The sequence below is a fragment of the Alligator sinensis genome, unplaced genomic scaffold, assembly GCF_000455745.1.
Source record: "Alligator sinensis unplaced genomic scaffold, ASM45574v1 scaffold628_2, whole genome shotgun sequence".
NCBI lineage: Eukaryota > Metazoa > Chordata > Crocodylia > Alligatoridae > Alligator > Alligator sinensis.
Genome location: NW_005841833.1, coordinates 4,396,476 through 4,418,053, shown reverse-complemented (window position 1 = coordinate 4,418,053; position 21,578 = coordinate 4,396,476). Strand labels below are relative to the sequence as shown.

Here is a 21,578-nt window from a genome sequence, read left to right as displayed (position 1 = left end):
GTGGTTATGAAATCTTAACAATATAAATGCTTTATATAATAGAAATAGGCATGGTTCCTGACCCTAGTACTTTATGATATAGAACACGTATTGTTATCCAATAAAAGTTTACAGCGACAAAGAAATCCAGAAGTAATAGCTCAACACTGAAGGATTTTGCAGAAGTATGTAGGTTTTTAGGTCTGAACTCTTTCCATTTGGTATTGGGTTATGCCTTTACAGAAATGAGAAAATACTGTATATTGTGCTTTTCAAAGTATTTTAACATTTCTGCAACTATTTTTCTGTTGCCTAGGAGAATGCAAGCACAATAGTGTTTCGCATGTTTGATAAAATTTTGGCACCTGAGCTTGTTCCATCCATGTTGAAGAAGTTTATAAAACCATACATCCAAGAACATAATCTACAAGAGGATGAACTTTTCTTGCAGTATATAAAGGTATCTGCATTTTAAAATTATTTTTGAAGGAAAAGAATTTGAGAGTAGGCAAAAATTTTAAGTAACTTATTTCCTATTTACTTAGGGCCAACTTTGACCTCCCTATTCTTGTGAGTCATCTCACTGGATGTCTACATGTGTGCAGCAATTAGGCCAGCGTAGACTAATGTACTGTGCCATCGGATAGTCCCATCAGGCACAAGTACTCTCCGATGGCGGAGTAAATTACTGCGCTTAAGCGCATGTGTAGATGGTGATGTCTGGATTAGTTTACTCCAGTTCAGATTGCACTGGAATGTATTCGGTTGCATTAACTGCATGTGCCCACAGAGTTGGATGTTACTGTTTGAGTAGTAAGATACTTGGTACAAGTAAGTCTGGCAAAAGCCAGTCCTTAGTATAAAATAAAATACATTTTAAAGCTGTTTATTTAAATTATGAGCTAATCCTGCCAGGACTCTTTATTTATATATATTTAATGTGATTTTTTTGTTTATTAAATCAAAATATTCAGGATTTGTTAGAACGTTGTTGTACACGATCCACGTCAGTGTTTGAAACTGCATGGGCGGCAAAGGCAATAGCTGTCATAGGCTGTATATCTGACACAGACGTAAGTTTTTTGGATAACAATGACTTTTGTACAATCTGTCTTTTGTTATGAATGGGAAAAATTGTGTTGTGAAGAAGGCATGGGTCAAATACTATTCTGTCTTTCAGTCTGTTTTAGCAGTTTCCTTCTGTGCAGTGTACATTGCCTGGTCTGATTAGCATTGTTGTATTTCTGTTACGTGTAGCTGTTCTGTTTTCTGTCTTCTCTTAGCGGGTAGTTAAGAAAATGTCCTTCCTCAAGGTGCTGAGCATTGTCATCTCCCATTATTTCAAGGGGGATCACTAGATTGCAGTGAAATAGATCAGCAGTGCCATTTGGAGAGTGTGGTAATGTGGTATGTCTCTATCAGTGAGCACTCAGGGCTACCTGAGTCTCTAGCCTTGCAGTTCATAAATTTCTCTTTTAGAAGCATTGTGTCACTAAAATTACTCATTATTTTAAGTACCTATACCTTTAAAAGTACTTGTTGCATTCTCTGAGAAGTACAACAATAGTTTAAATGCTATATTAAGGAAAATACAGTGTTTAAATGTATAATTGTATAAGTAGTTAATGTCTGCTTTTAAGAACTTCATAAAACTTGGTAGGAAATCTTGCATGACTTCCATATCTTGTTGAACATTGACAGAAATTTGGGTATGAATCTTTAAAGGATTAGCATACCTGCTGAAATCATTGGGAGTTTGGCATATGCAATTTTAGCCCCTAATTATTCTGACAAAACTCTTCTGGGAGAAGCATGCAATGTGAAAATGAATGTGTGAATGAATGAGTAGAGTTTGGGGAGAGAGAATTTTTCTACATGTAATATGAATAATAGGTAAACAATATCTGAAAGTAATACAGTGTTTAATTCTCATATGAGTGCAAATCCTTTTGCAGCTGAAATTTGATGCAGTGTTGCAGGTAATGCATGGTGCTGTGGTGCCTTGGAGTGCAGCAGTGGAGCAACTGGTGAAGCAGCATTTAGAAATGAAACACAGCAAGTAAGATGGCTTTCCTTATACTCCATGTGTCTATCACTTCAGACCTCCTAGATTTTTCTACTTTTATTTGCTCTTCTGCTTTGAATGACTGAGTTGTAGCTTGATGTGACAAATTTCCTCATGTTTGTTGTTGCTTATTTATATACATAGAGTGAAGTTATTGCAGGAGAGTTACAGACTGATGGAAATGAAGAAGCTTTTGCGTGCCTATGGAATAAGGGATGCCAATCTTCTAAAAGACAAACAGATGATAATGGTACGTGGCCAGTGACTGCTTCTGTTTAGATTGTTTCTATGACTTATATTTTTAAATACCAATTCCTAAGCCAGTCTTTGAGCATTTTGATATGTTAGGGGCCAGATATTCAAAGGCTCCTGGAACCAAGATGATACCATTGCTTTTAGTGGTCTCTAAAATTGCCAGCACATTTTATAGGAAAATCCGTGTCTGTTTTCTCATTTCAGAGGTTGGCGAGATACATTCTTAAACAAGATACTCCTACTTGTTTAGAAGATGCTTTGAAAATTGTAGCAGCCTGTATGTTGCCCAGTGTGGAAGTCTATATTCTGAGGATGGTGGATCTGATTGATAAAGACAGGGTACAAAAATATTCAGTTATGTGATTGATATTCTCTAAGACTTTGGGGAAAAAAGGGGTATTGTTTCAAAAGCTGCACACACCCTTGCACAGACTGCAGTATTTTTACATGCAAACTACACGTTTCTAGTAGTGATGTGCAGCTTGTCATAATGCATGATATTAAAAAGATTTTATTTATAGCTTAAGATACAACTAAGTTGATTTATCCTTTCTAGGCTATGAACTAATATTTCCGTCACAGGAAGCAGTGCATGCTTGAGAAACTACCAAGTTCTGCCACAGTGTAAAACCTTGCAAATGCTGATTCATTAATTGCGCAAAAAGGTGAAAAATAGTTTTCACCTATGTGGACAGGATTGGGATGAAGCCTTTTCTTGAAGTATGCTAGATGTTTTCTAATGAGCTTTACTATGGTAACTTCTGAATGTGCTTGACCACCTCACTGACAACAAAAAAAAGACTTTCTGGTTGGGAGATATTGCCATATTTGGCACCTTATGTCAGTAGTGTAGCTAGGGGTGGGTGACTTGAGCACCAGTCCAGCTGCCACTGCTGCCCCTACTGCCTAGGGTGTAGAACCTGGTTGTTATGCCCCTGCCTGATGTTGGAACCTGTATGTTTGTCATTATAGAGAGGCTCTAAGAACAGAGGATATTGCAAACCATTTCTCTTTGGGAAGGGTATTGAGCTTGTCTCCTGGCACAGTTGTCTTATGCATACAGACAGACAGACATGCATGTGTGCGCACACACTGCAACTGTCCCTAGCAATGCAGTTTCTTTTGCAGAATTTAGATGAACTTATAAAATGCAGCTTAAAAAGTCTCAGTCTTGGACTACCCTTGCCAACATAGCATTAAAGTAAAGAAATGTAACTGACAGAACTGGTCAGACCAGTCCATCAACCAGACTGTCAACAGCAAATATTAATTGTTCTCAGCAGTTTTTACTATGCTTTATGTCTTTGCAGGGAGAAGAATCTCTGAACTTATTAAAATCTCTGCCTGTTGCTGAAGCTGAGGAAATTGCAGAAAGATTGACTATATGGGCAAAACTAACATTACAGAAAGAAGCAAATAATTCTGAAGAGGTACTAACCAATTTAACTTCATAAAATACATGTATTGACTGTTCCAAACACTGAAGTCTGTATACATGTTGAAAAGAGTAGTGGTTTGAAGAATTTCTAAAACCTCATAAACAGTTCAGATATTTAAAAATTGGTGCTTTTTTGCTTTATTTATCTAGCCATCCATGTATGAAAAAGCAGATGCCATGATATAAAACTTCTTTATCAGAAATCATTGCTATACTTTATAAAGGCACATTTTTATTTTGGTAGAGACTTACACAAATGACTCCCGCTAGTGCATTAGGGTTGTTTTTGTTTTTTGGGATTTTTTTAATCCTTACTTCAGCCAGTTAGAAATTCTACATATTATCTATAATAATCAGTATTATCTGACTGTTGGACAAAGTTAACTAATTCTGCTGCCATCACTATTAGATTACTCTTAGCTGTGCATACTTGAAACTTCAATTCATCAAAGACTAAATAAAATTAACTTTCCTTTTTTCAGCGCAAAACACAAATGTGTATAACAAAATCACTTGCGGACGTTCTTAAATTCCTTCTCAGCATTCAGAAAGGTAAGTTGTAATCTGTGGTTTTTATATTTTACCTAATAAGTAGCTTAGTAAGGAACATATTTCTGTCTTACAGAAAATCCTCTGAAGAGGGACGAGTGTGAAATGAACTTGAAAATGTTTGAAACACTTGCCAGTCTGCAGGTAAATATTTTAAGTTTAAGAACCTACTCTTTACCTTGATGTTGCACTCAGTAATATTATTAAACAACATGAATCCTATTAAAATATACTTGCTGTTAACATTGTTTGTATTAGACTAAAAGTGCTTAATGATCAGGATAAGAAAGAAATTACTTGATTGATCAATAGATTTTGTTTATATTATACTTTAAAAACAAATTTTACATTCTTATTTAGGGAGAAAGGAGGGTGGATAAAATGATTATTAGATTTTAATATAATTTTTAAAATATGTTGTCATAAATTAATCATAATTATGTTCTGTCTTACAATTGGGATAATCTGCTAAAATCACTTGAAAATATTGCTTAAATGAACTCAAAATTTTAGTGACAAAGGGTGTTGCTTTTTAATTATATACGGAATCGGATAAAAACGTGCTTCAATTTTGAAATTTTTGCAACTTTATAACTCTCACAGCTCATGTACAACCTTTTAATTATCCTGTTTTGTGTTTTTACAATGAAATGGATCCTAGCATTTTGGTTTTTTTTCCTAACCTTAGATACTGTCAGTCTGGCTATTACAGAAAACTATTTGCCTGGATAACTTTTGGTTTGAGTTTAGCTAGCTTCTGCAGAGAATATCTTAAATAATATTCCAATTTCCACCTAAATAGAGCTTGAAAAAAATCATATATGTTAAACTTTAGTAAATGAAGTGTCATTTGCCGTATCACAACATAAAACATGTAAACACTTGTAAGAATCTGAATACAGGTATTTTGTTTACATAAATATTTATAGATGGTGGTAGTTTTCCAGATTCAACATAGACGCTATATATAGTTGTAAATCATTGTGTTTTTGATGGTTATTCCAATCGGAGTGAATTTTTTCTTTAGGGTAATTCCTAACGTACAAATGCAGAACAGGATTAAAATCAATATTTAAATAATACTGCTACTTGCTGATTTTAAATGTGATTTTAAAATTAGTTTTTTTTTTTTTAATCAGTCCACCATGGAATAAAGATGCCAAAGCAAACATGTTTTTTAAAAATACTTCTTAACTCTACCACTTGATTTTGAGTGAAAGATCAGTTTTGATACTGTAGATAAAACTTCACAGTATCCCTTTATAGTGTCTTCCAGCGCCACTCAGGGATTAAAATTCAGTTTTATGAGACTAGACGCATGGTTTCTGTTTTGTAAAATATTTTAAGCTGCTAGTAGAACCTTCCTAATTCTCGTTCTACTTTTCAGCAAAGATTTGCTAATAAGAGACAGCTTATAAAGGTTATATTACATTTATAAAATATAATCTGTTTTGATGATGCAGTGGCCTTTTTAATATTTATTTTGCTTATCTACTAATTAATTAAAGTTCTGTAATTTAGTAAATGCTGCTATTCTAAGAACAATTTCATCACTAAAGCACTGAATGCGGAATCATGTCAACAAATACAACAGATTTCCAAAGAATGTCAAATTAAATGAGATGACAGCATGCTATTTTACTTTCTGTTGTAGGAGGATTTTGATATCTTTATTTCAGTCAAAGATTATGGGAATCCTTCACTGATGTCTCAGCTCATTGAAGAGTACATAAAAGCCTATGAAACCATTCAGTCTGTGGCAGAATCTAGAAAAGTACAAGCAATAAATCACCATTCAGAAGAAGGTGAAACAAAGAACTGCTCCACTAAATCAAGACTTTACAGACTGGCTTTGCTTCTGCAAAAGACAGAGCAGGAACTGGGGGCAAAGCTCGCATTGAGGGCATTAGATACTGGAAAAATTGAAGAGGCTATTAAAATATGCAGGTAAAATCTCAAGCATGTTTAGTTTTGCCTAATATATTAGAGTTAAACACATGTAGTAAGTTATTTCTAGTACCCTGCAATCACTGGAAGGTACTTGCAAAGACATGATCCCCTTAGATGGAGGAAGTGCTGAACAGTAGATCTGTTTAAACAATATGCCACATTTTATGGAAGACTACAAATGTTAGTTTGTTTAGTTGTTTCTTCAGATTATTTGGCAATTCCTGTGGATTTTGTTATAATGAGATTATTAATGCATTCTCTGTACTAGGTAAAGGGACATGGTAACTGATCTAATTCCACCAGTTTAATAGAAGATAAAGAATAATATGGATTGACAAACTAATCAGCCACACACCTCTCCCTCTTTGCTTCTTGAGTCTCATGAATACATAGAAAGCTCTGGATCTAAACTATCATGCTTTTGATATTTCATCCTTCCCCCTTGCACACCTTTGCCTGATTAGATAGGGTTCTGCTCTTACCTACATTTCAGTTTTCTTCTTTAAAGGAGGTACAGAATGAAAATGTAACTAAAGTAGGGCTAGGAACAAAAATTGCATTTGTCCCTGGACAGGTTGTTCCGGTGTTTATCCCAAAACAGAAATGTTCCATGATTGGAGTGTATGCACATCACCCTTCTAATGAGGGAATCCAGGTTAACTATTCAAATGCACCTTGCGATATCCTGGGATAAATTCTTAATACTACTTATCCCGTGAGCCTCTGTAGGATTAACCCTGGGACAACAGACACGGATGTCTGAATAATAACACTCTTGTTCTGGAATAAAATGGTTTATCCTGGAACAAATGCAACATCTGTTTGTATCCTATATTTATCCTATATTATATCCTACATTTTTATTAAAAAATATTTATTTTACAATATTCAATATTCATGTACAAGGGAAACTCCGCCTGTCTTTTAATTGTATTATTTTATTCAGCTTTTGTGTCTAGCTGCATGACTTACTGATGAGCTAACTAAAATAGTTTTCCATCCCCTTGCAGTCCCTACTTAGATTGTTTGTTGTTTGGATAACTAAGCATTTCAAAAGCAACCCAAGTTATAAATATGATCTTAAATAAACATTCTAACCATTTATTTTCCCCTCTCTTCTCCATAAAGAGACTTATATGAACATCACTGTAATGAAGAAACAGGAAAGATGCTGTTTTTAGCTTGTCAAAAGCTTTGCCATATGTTGGGAGCTGATGTTCCAATGATTACTCCTAAAGAGTTGAACCTTCCTGCAGTGATAGATGAGCTGGCTTGCCAAGCAGCTGCAATATGCAGTTCAGGTAATCAATATCCTCATTTCTAATTTGTGTTCATGTTGAAATCCAGATTTCCAGGCAATCAATTTTTCTATTAAACATGAAAACAAACTGAATATCTGTGCATGCCTCTTAAAGAAAAAAAAAAAAAAGAGGATGCTTACAAAATGGTAGCTTGCTTTACAATGTAGAATGTATACATTTTATTGAAAAATGATAATGACTTTTTAAATTCTCACAGATCTGTTACTAGATTCTCTGGAGTTATGTCAATATACCTCGATTGCCAAGGACATTTATGGACAGTGCCAAATAGAAAACTACGGATTTATAGCAAAGGTAATACCTTTTTCAAAGCTGAACATTCAGATAATGAAAGTCACATTTGAAAGTGTAATGTCTTGAATTTTTTTAGCTCGTTGATAAGTATACTTTGCAGCTCCTGGCAAATGTGTTTTGTTTATCTGTATTTGTTTCCATATTCTTGATAATGGTTTTTATTCAGACAGCATCATTTGGAGCTGATAAAGATCCTTATGAAGAATGGATTTATGATGATTTCTTCAGTGAAGATGGGATAGTTCTTGAACCACAGATGGTGCTCCCAGTTGCATATGAAACTGTTTCTTCCCTTATGCCTTTTGCCGGTAATTTTTTTAATTATTATTATTATTATTATGCAGTGAGTCGCTATGTATTATCCTGATCTTATTCATAGTAAATTTGATTTTTTGCTATGAGTATAAATAAATTACCCACTTTTTTTTTTTTTTTTTTAATTGGCACTTTCTCCAAATGCACCTCACCAAACCCATGCTGTTGCTTAATAAGATCAAGAACTCTGGCTAGAACTTGGCATTGTACTTGGTGCGAAATTGGAAACACGTTTTCAGTTTGGTTCAGAAGCACTGAATTTTTTTTAATTGTTTCATGTCTCCAGCAATACATTTATATACATTCATATTCCACACATTTCACTTTCAGTGGTATTATATTTTTTGTATTATCTTCAGGTGTTCTTGATAGAATTGGCTCTATTTTTAAGTGAGACACTAATTGATTAATAAGCTAAAAATTAGATTTCTTATCTGAAAGAGGTTGTTTTGGGGCTTTTTGTTTTTCCTTCCTTCATTTAGGAAAATGAAGATTAAAAAAAAAAATGACAAGGTAAATGGACAAAAAATCACAGAAAATATCCTAGCTCTCAGGATTTAAATTGTGAGGTGTAAATATTTCAGAACACATAACGAAGTTAGTATGTAGCTACATTTCTAAATTGGTTTCAGGTATAATCCTTTAAAGATATTTGCAAGGTTTCTAACTTTGGTGAGATGTTAGTGCACTTCTGAAAAAATTGTTTTCCTTGCAGAGAACAAGATATATCCTCTGGACTGTACCAGCTTGGCAAACTGTCCATTTGTTAAAGGTAATATAATGGCAAAGTACCACTGCAAAACTAAAATAAACTAACACATTGCTAAATGTTTAATTTAAACCTGAAAAACCAAGAACTTATTTCATTAATCCCAAATCACTGGCTAAGACTTTCCACATATTGTCAAAAACTTACTAGAGAGGCAGCACTGAATTGGGACATCAGGCTGGAGGTAAGGAGACAAGTATCCTGGCCAATCTGTATTCAGTTTCTGGCTCTGTTCACCTGTGTGACATTGAGCATGACACCTTTACTTTTTTGTGTCTTAATTTCCTGATCTGTAAAGTGGGGATAATGATACCTTACTATAGTGCTTTGAGATCTGTGCATGAAGGCTGTTTTATAAAGGTACAACTAGTAATACCTCCCTAGGTTCTTCTGTAGAAGGGTATAGAGCCTGTCCAGAATGACTCAGCTGATCCCTGTCAGGGTCAGCCACTGGTAGCTGAACTAAAAACAATTTTTGTAGTATGGCGTAAATCTATGGAAAAACAAGACTTATTAAGAATGCAAAAGCTGATCACATAACATCACCTTAATGGAGAAGGAGGGAAGTCACTTTCAGTATAAATTCCAAGTATCTAATTAGGTTTAGCCAACATGCATGTTTCAGATATATGCTAACCATTCTTCTGATGAAACTTTTCACAGGACAGAACCTTCTCTTGCCAGCTCGAACACCCATCTGTGCCTTGCTTCAGAACCTTACAGAATGCAGTCAATGCGAGTTAGCTTTGCGGCTAATAGTCTCTTCATTTGGATCCTGCCTGCAGCACTGTGTAACAAACAACATGAACATGTCCCTGAGTGAGAAGGTATGGAGAAAACCTAGACTGGATTTTGCTGAATGTAAACTTTGGAAATCTGCCCAACCTTTCCACTTTTAGGCTAGTTTCCTGAACAGATGGCTGAGCAGATAGGTGTTGTAACACATCCTCTCACTAGGAGTTAGCACCATCAGAGTGGTTCAGTGGTTTGTATGAAGGGAAGGAGTGGTCACCCTTCTGCTTCGTAGCAGGGGACTGTTTCACATTGCAATATCACCATCATAAACTGGTACATCTTATCAGTAAGAAGAGCAAGGATTGAATTAATGTTGATAAAAAAAAACATATTCTTCCAGTGTTTTTCCACTCCCTCTCTAAGATGGTCAGAATAACAAGAAAATTAGAATTCTTGTGAAATTTGATTTTTTTTTTTTTTTCTTTTACTAACTGCCTGACTCTGTTTTTGTCATTAGTTACATGATGGGAAAATGCTGACTGATGCCAAAAGCTTTCTTATTGCCATGAAACAGAAATCCACTTCAGTGATTATGACTACTGGCCTGGACTTGCTATATAAGGTGAGCATACCCTATACAAAAAACCTTTTGCAAGGACCTTGCTATTTCCAACTTTGTTTCCTGCAGACCCATTTTATCCAGCTTGGGGAGTTGTGGGGTGGAGGTGTGGGCCTGGGTGGCATTTCTACAACAGGGGGCTTCACCTGTGTGGCAGGGAAAAGCAGCAAGGACCGCACTGTTGAGGGAAGCAGTGGCTGCAGCTGTGGTGGCGGTGGAGGTTGGGTTGGAAGCAGCCTACACACAGAACTAAGCCCTGTTAAAGAATCTTCTTGTTGCAAAACATTGCTAACCCCAACTCTAAATAAAGGCAAATGTCTATTTACAGAGTATATGGTCCTGATTTCTTTCAGGCCCTATTGGATTAAAATAAGAGCCTTTTATGATCTGTGGGCATTTTCCATCACCATCTACTCAGATCCTGAAATCTTTTTACCTCCATGAATGAAACAGAATTTTAAAGGCTCTCTGTGGATCCTGAACTATGCCAATATTCTTCTGAAAGATGAACTGTCTACACTGTTAGATTGACTTTCCTTTACATCGTTACTTTGTGTTTTGAATATACTGCTAAACTATTTTTCTTCCTTTCTTATTTTCTAACTTAACTAAAAGGCTCAATAGACTTTTGTATAACTGAACGCTTAACACATTAAATAATGAAAGTGTCCCATCAATGTGTAATGCATAACTGGAAGTTTCTAAAGTAAGCTTATTAATTATTAAAATATGCCTATTTATTTCCACAGGTTTTCAACTGTCGTCTGATAGATCTCAATCTGGCGTTAGGGTACTGTACAATCTTGCCCAAGGAAGACATGTTTAAAAAGCTCTGGGATGTCATAAACAACACGTGGCAAAATTACAATAAAATTCTGGTAACCCTTCAGAGGCACTGTTCTTATCTTAACTTATATATGCTACTGAAGTGCTGCTTTCAGAGATTAACTGTCTAGCGTAGTGGTGCATTAGAGTGGTCCTTCCTACACTTTTTTTTAAACTATTCTGGTAAGATATGAAGTAAACTTGCACCTGTAATATCTTCTTCAAAATTCTCTCTCTGGTAATTTAAAGAATGAAATGAGCCTGCAGGAAAGAAGTGTGTGTGGAGGGGGGGAGAATTAAAAAATAATGAAGCAATGGAGACGGGATGAAACTGACAGTTATTTTAACAAATAATCTAGGGTCTCTTGAGATGCATCAGACTCTTTGAACTCTGCTTTAAAGACAGATAATATTGTTTTATAAATCCTGATTTCTGCATCACTTGATTTGTATATGGCATGGTGGAATTATTTTTAAGATGGCTACTCTAAATTGATAAATAAAGTTTCCTCTTAAAGCACTTAAATATTGGCTATTACCTAATTTGGGGACAGGGGTGATTGGAAAAATATCCCCTACGAGGAAAAGGGAGGCATTATCATTTTATAGCTTGAGAGTTTGAAACACAAGAGTTCATAGCTTGCAAAAGGTTATGCAGTGGCCTAGATGATACAAGATCCCATTTTTAACTATAGTTTTCTTTTACACTTTTTCTTTTTAAAGGCAGTTGCTCGGGTTGGAGCACAACTTGCCAGTCACTATGGTGAAGCAGAAGAGAGAGAGAAATTCCAGGAATTAATTACTGATGCAGAATGGGGTATCCAGCTTGGTAAATTTGGTGTGAGTGTTCTTTTTAACATGTTTATACATTAAAGTTGTTCATTTAAAATGGCAGCTTAGTCTGAGAGATGACCATTTTTGTTGCGAGTTGAGTGTGTGAATTCATTTTTGGGGGCTTTTTTTTTAAATTTCCTTAATCTCAGTTTCTTGGCAGTTAGTGGTTTGGGGTTTTTTTATTTTGCTATTTTTCATGAACAAATGTTTCTTTCTGGTGATACACTAAATGTAAATTTGCAGCAAGCATAGTATTTTATTGGGAAATAATGAATACATGAAAAGCCATTACTAACCCACCTACCCCTAATTTTATTGTTGGATTTTTTCTGTTTATCTGCAGATTTCTTTCCAGTTTGTATTTAGAGAGCCATCAATACGGAAGAGAGAACTCCTAAGAATTCTAGTACAGAATCCAACTGTAGATACAAACCTTCTGCTGAAATATTGCAGGTAAAAACTGAAGCAAGTTAACCCAGTATTTTATTGCTACCACAATAATTGTGTTTGTCTGAGTCTGTTTTAGTTTAAAGATCTGTTTTCTCATGCAGTAAATAAACTGTCATTAAAAAAAATCCCCTGCAGTTTAAGTAATGTTTTATCTTTTTAGCACTTACATGTTGGACAGTGATACAGCACTGCAGCTTTGCATTGAAACACTCCTCCTCCAGAGTGCAAATATAAATCACGTGGAAGGTGACTCAGCAGGGAATACGGAGAAACTACCCCCTTCAACATTATTGGCCAAAGCCCTAGAAATAATTCCTTTGCTGAAGAGCACACAAGACCTGGTTATTAGCCTTGGTGGAATATTGCACAAGGTAAAATAGTCACAACACGCACCTAACATCAAACACCGTTTTCTTTACTAACCTCCCATTCTGAGGTGTGTGCCAGTCATGTATAAAACTGCTAAAAAGGAAAACTGAAACCAAACTTCCTTACAACCTTTGCTATAGACTATAAATCTTAGAAATAAAGAACTGTGGTTAGAGTAGCTCTTTTGCTGTTACTACTATAGGTTGTTAGTTTTTGTTTTATTTCGTTTTATTGGCTCTTCTAGTATTTTTTTTTAATAGGTTGGTCACATCGTTTCTGTTTTCTTATTTTAGGGTACACTGTTTGTAGCAAGGAAACAACAAATTCTAGGGATACACTAAAGTATAAATTCTTAAAAGGACCAATTTAAAAAATAGGCAGGCAAGGTTCTTTGGGTAGATGTGATTTATCTTTTATTAGACCAACTGAGTAGTTGGAAAAAAGCTCTTAGCAAGCTTTTGGGTGCAGTCACCCTTCGTCAGGCATAGGGAGTCTCTGCTGGTCTGTGGAGCAGACTCTCCAAGGAGCCATGGGAGCAGTAGTGGTGGCAGGAGCGCCCCACTCCCTGGACGAGCTGTGGCTCAGTCCTGCGCCCGCCCCGCCCTGCCGTGCCTTGCCGGACAGTGCTTGCCTCAGCCCTACTCCTCCCTCACCGCAGGGCCTTGATCTGTGCCCTGCCATGCCCCTTACCTTCCCTCCTCCCCTTCCACTACACCAGACTTACCAGCTGCATGCAGCTCTTCAAGCTGCCAGGCTGGTATCAGAAATTGGATCGGTATCGGCCAATATGCCTTCTTAAAAATTGGCTATCACCATCAGCCCCAAAAATCTGTATAAGTGCACCCCTAGTCAAATTCTTTAGAAGGGAAGTATATGCCAACAGTAAAGAGAAGGATGCTTTTGAAGTATATGTTAGAGCTTCAATATTATAGCTACATAGTTGGAATTAAAATAGTAAAATGTATACTGAATTACTGTTTTAAAAGTCAAATTACAAAGTACATAAATCATTTATCTCTTGTTTTGTGTTTTGGAACAGCTTGATCCATATGACTATGAAACTATTGAAAATGTCCTAAGAGTGATACAAAGTGCTGACGAAAAAAGTATAAGTATCCAAGTGAATCAGGTACAACAATAGATCATTTAAAAGAAATCCATTGTCACTTTATTTACAGCTTCTCTCAACTATTGCTTTTTTATATAATTGAACTCATCCCACTAGATTCTTATATTGCTCAATTATTATAACTTTCATCTCTGTCATTTTGGAAATTTGTATATGAGAGTGAAACAGATTCAGTCAAATAGGGAACTGTAGCTTTTTCTCAAGAGAGGACAAAAATCCTGAAGCTATTTTGTAATCATGGCAAAATAATATATATATACCTACCCCTTCTAGGTAGATATTGGGGACTGTTTTTTTACTTGAAGAATATATTAGCGGTGTAATACATGCGGTGTTTTTTTTTCTTCCTGTTCTTCTAGGCTTTGAGCCTTTTGAAACACCTGGAATCTTATCAAAGAATCTCCCCTCCAGTGGACCTAGAACACCAATATGTTTTAGAGAACACGATTGCCCTATCTCCAGCTGCTCAAACCAGGCTGCCTTTCCATCTGATATTCTTTAGAACCACACAATGTTTCTGGAGTATTATATGTATGTACTCTATGTAGCTAGCTAGCTACATATCTTTTCCTTAACTCTCAGTTCAACAGTAATGTAGTCTTTAATACGTTTATTCTCCCAAAGCCTCATAAATACCAATGCCTCTGTTTTATAAATAGGGTCTTGAGACAAAGATGCATGAACAGGGTTCTTTAACTTCCTAGGAGCTGAGAATAGTTTACATGATCTGAGGTTCTGCCTCCAAAGGACTTGCTTAAGGGAAGTCTGTCAGAGCAAGGAATTATCCCAGATACCCTAAGTCTCAGACCAACAGTAGATCTTTTTTTTTTTTTTTTTTTCTTTCACCACTAGAGTGCCATGTCTAGTCTCAGTAAAAAGTCCCTCATTCAACAAGAGAAAACTGCACTTATGCTGTGACTTGCACTAGAATATTGTCTGTTTTTCTTGCAGCTGCAGAGTTAAGTGAGGAGTCCTTCCCAACACTTCTTTTGATTTCCAAATTGATGAAGGTAAAGCTCAATCATTAGGAAATTTTATTTGCAAAATACTTTGTTCCTGGGAGGGAGCATGTCTCTGTCTCTGTGTCTCTCATTTTAAATTATAACTTGCTCTTTATCTTTGAGGTTTCTCTGGATACGTTATACATGTCTGCAGCCAGGCATGTCTTTGAGAAAAAACTGAAGCCAAAAGTATTTGAAATGAGACAATGTGGATGTTCTTCGGTGATTAACAAGGAAACTACTAAAACTGTGCAGACCATTCACTCCTACTTGTTATCCATAATTAATCCAGAATGGGCTGTAGCGATTGCTCACAAGATAGCCCAAGAACTTCCAACAGGTATGAAGATCATTGTTTTATTAAAGAGGAAGAAGAGAGAAAGACAGACAGTATCTGTGTAGTATGTGGAGAAAAATATGTAGATGCTTATATGTAGGCTACCTTAGCTTTTTGTCTCATAAACTTAGTTTGAGGCATTACAGTAAAGTTAGGAGGAAAGTAGCTGCTGAATGCAAGTAAAAGCAATGAGCTGTACATTTCTGTTAAGAAACACTTTATGTTGTCATGCCATCATTTTGCAGGGTGCTTCAGTTATACTGTTTTTAAACAACATCATTTAAACTCTCTGGAGTCCACAATTTAAACAAGACTAGATAAAGAAAAGGGGTAGGAGACAGAAGGACAACGAACAGAAATAAATGTGAATCTTCATAGAGTTGAATGTATTGTAAACTCTGGTGAGGGAGTGGAAATCAGCAAGGGAAATCAAAGTGAAAAAAATGCCCTTGAAAATATTTCTACTCATCCATTTGAGTTAGTTTATGATAGTTTGGGGCTTAAATAGCAAGTGTGAGATTTAAAAACTAAAATCTGGTACTAATTATTTAACAGTAATTTCAGATCAGATCTTGAATGCAAATATTCTACCAGACATAAGCATTGAACCAGTGAGTCTCTCATCCACATCTGTTTGTTTAAGTTACCATGCTAAGGAAAAATACTTTGAAACTTGATTAGGAAAACTATTATAATTTTCTGGATCATACTTAATTAAATGCCTTTGAAACCCTAGTGAGGATACTGTATGTACTTTAGGAAAGATTGATAAAGATGTGTATCTGTAATTCTCTTCTTTAATTTTTCTCAGGGCCTGACCAGATTCAGGCATTGAAAGTTTGTCTCTCTTTAGCTGAGAAATGGATAAATAATACTACAGCCAAGGTAATGGCACAAGATCTACAAGACCAATGTCTGAATAGAGAAACTGTGCGTGTTTGTCTTTTGTAACTTAAATTGTAACGGATAGTTTGCCTCATAGCAAATTATGAAAGGCATTTTCCACTAATTAAAAAAAACCCCAACAACCCTTCAATCAAAGGAACAGTACCCGCTTGTATAAAACAAACCTCTGATATGGAGAGTGACTACAGAAACAGCACCTACAGAAGGCTCCTGTCATCTCTTTAATCTGTTACTTTCCCAACAAAAAATAGACCTGCATGTATAAATATTTCTTGGTTGATTTTTTTTTTTCTTTTTCTTTTTCTTTTTCCTTCTCTAGGGGGCAAGGGGAGGGTGGAAGTTTATTATAAAATGTCTCTTCTCTTTTTAGCTGTAAGTGTAATCTCACACTTTGCTCTGGGAGAAATGAGTTGTATTCTATTTCTGTTTATAAATTAATTGAATTATTAACTTTGTACCAATGCAGTCTTTAGGTGATGACATGCTACCCAGAAATAATTTTAGCTTGACTCTTAGATCCCAGGCTAAGTTTGCAGGGCTTAGTTTGTGTGGGTTTGGAGACATCTCCGTTAGGACCATTCTGTAGTTGAAGACTCATACTTACTAGGCATATAGTTAAGCCCCATTTTTTTCAGTATTACCCATCAGATTTCTTAGCTTTATTTGCTAGTGTATAATTAAACTATTTCCTGACTCTTCCACAATTCGTATCAATGCTCATTGTTCCTACTAACGTATAAGAGCTACAATCTTTCTGCTTGGCACTAAAAGGTCTACAAAAACAGATGTATAAACACCACAGAACAATAGGCCATATACACTAGATCAATGTTCATCTGCAAGATCAGACTAACCATGTTGTTGTTAAAAGCTGACATGTATTTTATAAAGTCTCTGAATGAAAAGGAATTCATCTCTGTTTTGTTTAAAATCTTACTAAAGGATGAGTCGCATCAAAAAGCTGAAGTGCTGCTGAAGAAGTTACGCATGCAATACCAGAGGTCAGCTACAGAAAACGTGCTAATAACCCACAAGCTGAACACTACAGAACATTTAAAGCTTGTTGGGAAGCCAGCAAACCTTATTGTTTTATTGTATGAGCATAGCAGCATAGATCAAAGAATTCAAAATCCAACTGGCAAAGATTATCCAGGTTAGTATGCTTTACCTAGAGCTCTGAGGGTCAAAAGAGAATGTAGTTTTATGAACAAATCCCTTAATGAGGAATCTTTAAATATGTTTGCATTGGCTATGTTTAGATATTCATGTAGCTGCTAAGGAAGTAGCTGAAATTAACAACATAGATATGAACAAGATCTGGGATATACTGCTTGAAAAATGGCTGTGTCCAAATATTCTGCCAACTGACGTAAGTATGGATTTTTCAAGGGAGAGTATATTTTACAAAAACATGGCAATTTACACCTGAAACTTATTTTTTTCTCAGCTGCTTACAAGCAAAGTAGTAATCATTTTTTTTCTAATAACTTTAGTTTGCAGGGAGGGTGGTGGGGTAGGCCTTTCCAAGGTACTGTATTTGGTAAGAATAATTTGAATTGTTTTCCTTTCTGCCTTTAGAGAGAAAAGGATTCTTGTCCCCTGGGTTTGCCTGACTTTTCCTTAACTTGGGACTAAACTAGAGTAGGGAATGATGAAGATAGCTTTACACACCCTTGGTCCTGGGGACAGGTGGCTGCTTTCAGCTCCCATTGCAACTAAGAGTGACTTCTGCTTGATTTACCCAGTACTCAACATCTTCTGAACCTAAACAAATGAGTAGAACCTTAGCTTCAAAACACAAGCCATCAGGGTGAGGAGTAATTTGACCTTGATCAAGGGATGGTGCAAGAGAGAACAGGACTGGGATTATGACAAAATCAGAATTCCTCTTTAGGGCTTTCTTCTGAGGCGACCTAACTATGTAGCCCTTTAGGTAAGATTTGAGCAAGGGCTCAATCAAGCTTTTGAACATCATGGTTCAAATACTTCTATGATGGCTTTCATTCGCTGCCATTTTTTTTTTTTAAAGAGAACCCAGGAACTCTTCGAGGATGTGCAGGAGGATGAAGGTCTCAGGAGGTACATATGTTTGGTCACCTTGCGTAGCCCATTTTCCCAAACTCCCCGTTATGTTTTGAATACATCTGGCTCCCCAGAAAACAAACACAGTATCGCAGGTACCTGGGGCTCAGTGTCACATTCTACAGTGGGGCCAAATTCCGTTGACAGTAATGGGATCATGGTTTAAGCAAGGAATGTAGTAGTGGATCCACCATGTGAATGTTTTGAACGCGATTCAGATGACCTGCCAAACACTTGAGGCGGTGTAGTAGATTAATTGATATGAAAGTACAGAAATATGGCTGTATGTTGGATGTGGCTGAGCCTATGGGACTTTGATGTGCTCTGCTTCGTTGCAAGGGCAGTTCTGAAGCATGCTGAAAAACAATTTATAAAAACCAAGAGTGTGTCACATCTTCAATCTAAAAGTTAAAAGGCATCAGGGGAAATTTCTCTTTATATACTTGTTCTATCTGTATTTCCTGTGGGCAAAGTTAGAAACTTTAAATACTTTATCTCTTGTACAGTACCTTTCTTAGGGTACCACATGAGAGTTCTATGGATGGAAGGAAGGTCTTGCAAGATTAGGCCCATGGTTTTGTCACTGCACATATTTTAGGTTTATTTTATGCCTAGCTCATATTAATAGAGGAATATTTCAGCATGTGACCTAAACTGGGTATGGTATACTGTATTTGGATACAAAATCTAGGCAACAGTGGGTGCATCTAAACCAGCAATTAATGCAGTGTGATAAACTCGGGTGCAGTTCACGCCAGACTTAATGGTTCCTGGGCACAGTGTCTACACATGCACCCAAGATCACGGCAGTTTGAACAAGGGCAGAGCAGCCCTAGGCTGACAGCAGGCTTCGGGTGGGGATCCTGGGCTCCAGGTCAAAGCATCAGACTATGCTGGGGCATGAGAAGCCACACAGTTCTGCTCTTTAGGCATAGGTGCTGGGTAGGTGTCTGGTTGCCTGCTGGCTGGGCTTATCTGGCACAAGTTATGCCCAGGTCAGCGTTTACACATGTGTTTAAACACAGTTATTTTCACCACCGTAAGATAGTCCTGCCCCCGTAAGTACTATTTTATGGTGGCGAAAATTAGTTTGCTGAGGTCCAATAGTATTGCCCATGTAGACTCTGACACTTTACACCGCAGCAAATTAGTCTACTGTGCAGTTAAGCACAGATGTAGATGCACCCACTGTGTATCTAACAGGGCTGTGCGAAGCTTTGGTCACTGATTTGATTCAGCAGAGATTCGTCCCAATTCGGCAGCTGAATCTCTGAATCCAGATCTAATCAGGAGACCCTTCAATCTCTCCAAATTGAATTGGAACCCTCCAAATCAATTGGGAGAAATTAGATGATTCGGACATAGACACAGCTTTAAATGTTTTTTCTACATACCTCAAGGTATCAGGTGGCTTGTGAATGCTGAGATGGCGGGGCAGATGGAGCTTTCCACAGGAGCGTGGGGGAGTCCCCAGCACACTTGGCAGTGGACCAGAAGCACTTCTGGTCTACCACAGAGCACATGGAGGACCCTCCCCTGCCCCCCAGCTTGGCAACTGGTGCCTCCTCAGTCTGCAGCTGATTGCTGTGCCGGGAGAGCCCGGCAGGGTCCCCTACACGCTTGGCAGTGGACCGGAAGTACTTCCAGTCCACTTCTGGATCCACTGCCGAGCATGTGGGAGGCCCCCCTGTGCTCCTGTGGGAAGCTCCATCTGCATCACCATTGCAGCGTTCACAAGCCGCGCCTGGTACCGCATGGTCTGTAGAAAAAACATTTAAAGCTGTATCTATGTCCGAATTCCTGATTCTCCAAATCAGCATTGAATCTTCAGATCTCGATTCAGCTGAATTGAATCAGGCCAGTGATCCAAATCAACGAATCGAATCACTGTCCCCCGATTCAGGCCGAATCTGAAGCCGAATGAAATATGGCCCGTTTCGCACATGCCTAGTATCCTTTTTTTTTTTTTTGCAGAGTTATATATCTTCTTCAGCCACGCCCAATGGATTACAGCTCGAGATTGCTTTTTGCCATTACAACGTCTGCCACATCTGTAAGCTTTTTGTAAACATGCTTTAAATAACTGCTTAATATTTTTGCTGCTTTTTTTTTTTTACTTCTCATAAAACTCTTTAAATAAATTCGTATTCAACTCAAGGTTCTGTAACTTGCTTTGAGTATATTATAGGCACGTGCTAGTTTTGCACTTTCTGATCTTCTGTTTTGGGTTGAAATCCTACCCCCGTTAAAGTCTATGTCCAAGTAGAACCCAAGAATATTAGAATGATAATTCAGGCTATGAATGACCTGGCTTCCTTACTGTTCCGCAAATAATCATAATTTATCCCAAACCATCTTTTCTCTTTCAGCCTATTGGAGTTAATCAGTTGACATTTGCCCACAGAAGTAGAGCTCTTAAATGTCTGATCTACTTGGCAGACACTAGTACTGTTGAATCACTATTCAAGAAACCCATTGAGAAAGTAAAGTAAGCTGAGGGGTTTTTTCTGCAGTATGACCTCTTATATAAAACCTCTGAGGAAGTTTGTTTTGTTTTGTTTTGGGTTTGTTTGTTTGTTTGTTTTGTTTTGTTTTGTTTTTTTAGAGGGAAAGTACTACTGCAAGTTTTTGCTATCCTACTTTTTTATAATTGTAAAAGCACACTTGGGTGCTCTGGGTTACAATCCCACATTGGACTGCACCATGATAACATCCATTAAGGACTATGGGGTGTGAAAAAGATTTGTAATTTCTTTCTTTGTATAAACTTGTTTATTACTGTAGAATGTAAAGTATTTTTGTTCATGGCCCTTTTTGGGGATCTTTCCTTAAGTACAAACCTTCCTTTGTGTAAAAGATACCATTATTAGGCATTTTTGGAAGGATATGTGCCTCTGCAGAGACGTTGTGTAACTTATTTCTTTGAAAGTCTCTCTTGTATAGCTAATTCCACTAAATTTACTGAAAATTTGGACTGTGGATATTTATCTGGAGACGATATAGATAATATCTGTGCTGCATTATACTTTGCATCTCCCGACATGCGTTTTCTGTAAATATATCATCTGTATACATGAAATGTCAGCATAAGAGTTGCAGTAAGAATTTAATCACTAGAAGTACTGGAAAATTGCTAGGTCTAGTAATCTTTCTTTCACAAGGCTGACATATTTGTACCATCACCTTACTTTTTAAACGACAGCACATTAAAATTAATCCTAAAATTGATTATAACTTTTGAAAACTTCATGGATTTTAATATATTGCTATAAACATCACACCTCTTCTTATTTTGCAGGTATTTTCTAAAATGCTTCATTTACTTGGCAGAGTTTGAAATCTTGAACATTCCCTA

General features: G+C 36.8%; 1 protein-coding gene across 1 annotated transcript in view; it reads left to right on the top strand.

The window, feature by feature from the left end:
- Positions 1 to 21,578, top strand: part of KNTC1 (kinetochore associated 1) — a 37,644-nt gene that overhangs the window by 14,991 nt on the left and 1,075 nt on the right. Inside the window, exons 27-56 of the mRNA XM_025199039.1 lie at positions 296 to 439; positions 954 to 1,052; positions 1,935 to 2,038; positions 2,189 to 2,294; positions 2,504 to 2,638; positions 3,610 to 3,729; positions 4,220 to 4,289; positions 4,363 to 4,430; positions 5,941 to 6,233; positions 7,365 to 7,537; positions 7,755 to 7,852; positions 8,019 to 8,160; positions 8,883 to 8,939; positions 9,600 to 9,763; positions 10,189 to 10,293; positions 11,040 to 11,168; positions 11,839 to 11,955; positions 12,293 to 12,402; positions 12,560 to 12,770; positions 13,808 to 13,897; positions 14,257 to 14,428; positions 14,849 to 14,907; positions 15,022 to 15,238; positions 16,047 to 16,120; positions 17,084 to 17,294; positions 17,401 to 17,510; positions 18,171 to 18,220; positions 20,198 to 20,276; positions 20,593 to 20,711; positions 21,522 to 21,574. Of these exons, the coding sequence (XP_025054824.1) occupies positions 296 to 439; positions 954 to 1,052; positions 1,935 to 2,038; positions 2,189 to 2,294; positions 2,504 to 2,638; positions 3,610 to 3,729; positions 4,220 to 4,289; positions 4,363 to 4,430; positions 5,941 to 6,233; positions 7,365 to 7,537; positions 7,755 to 7,852; positions 8,019 to 8,160; positions 8,883 to 8,939; positions 9,600 to 9,763; positions 10,189 to 10,293; positions 11,040 to 11,168; positions 11,839 to 11,955; positions 12,293 to 12,402; positions 12,560 to 12,770; positions 13,808 to 13,897; positions 14,257 to 14,428; positions 14,849 to 14,907; positions 15,022 to 15,238; positions 16,047 to 16,120; positions 17,084 to 17,294; positions 17,401 to 17,510; positions 18,171 to 18,220; positions 20,198 to 20,276; positions 20,593 to 20,711; positions 21,522 to 21,574 (3,679 nt within the window). The remainder of the gene's footprint in view (positions 1 to 295; positions 440 to 953; positions 1,053 to 1,934; positions 2,039 to 2,188; positions 2,295 to 2,503; positions 2,639 to 3,609; positions 3,730 to 4,219; positions 4,290 to 4,362; positions 4,431 to 5,940; positions 6,234 to 7,364; positions 7,538 to 7,754; positions 7,853 to 8,018; positions 8,161 to 8,882; positions 8,940 to 9,599; positions 9,764 to 10,188; positions 10,294 to 11,039; positions 11,169 to 11,838; positions 11,956 to 12,292; positions 12,403 to 12,559; positions 12,771 to 13,807; positions 13,898 to 14,256; positions 14,429 to 14,848; positions 14,908 to 15,021; positions 15,239 to 16,046; positions 16,121 to 17,083; positions 17,295 to 17,400; positions 17,511 to 18,170; positions 18,221 to 20,197; positions 20,277 to 20,592; positions 20,712 to 21,521; positions 21,575 to 21,578) is intronic.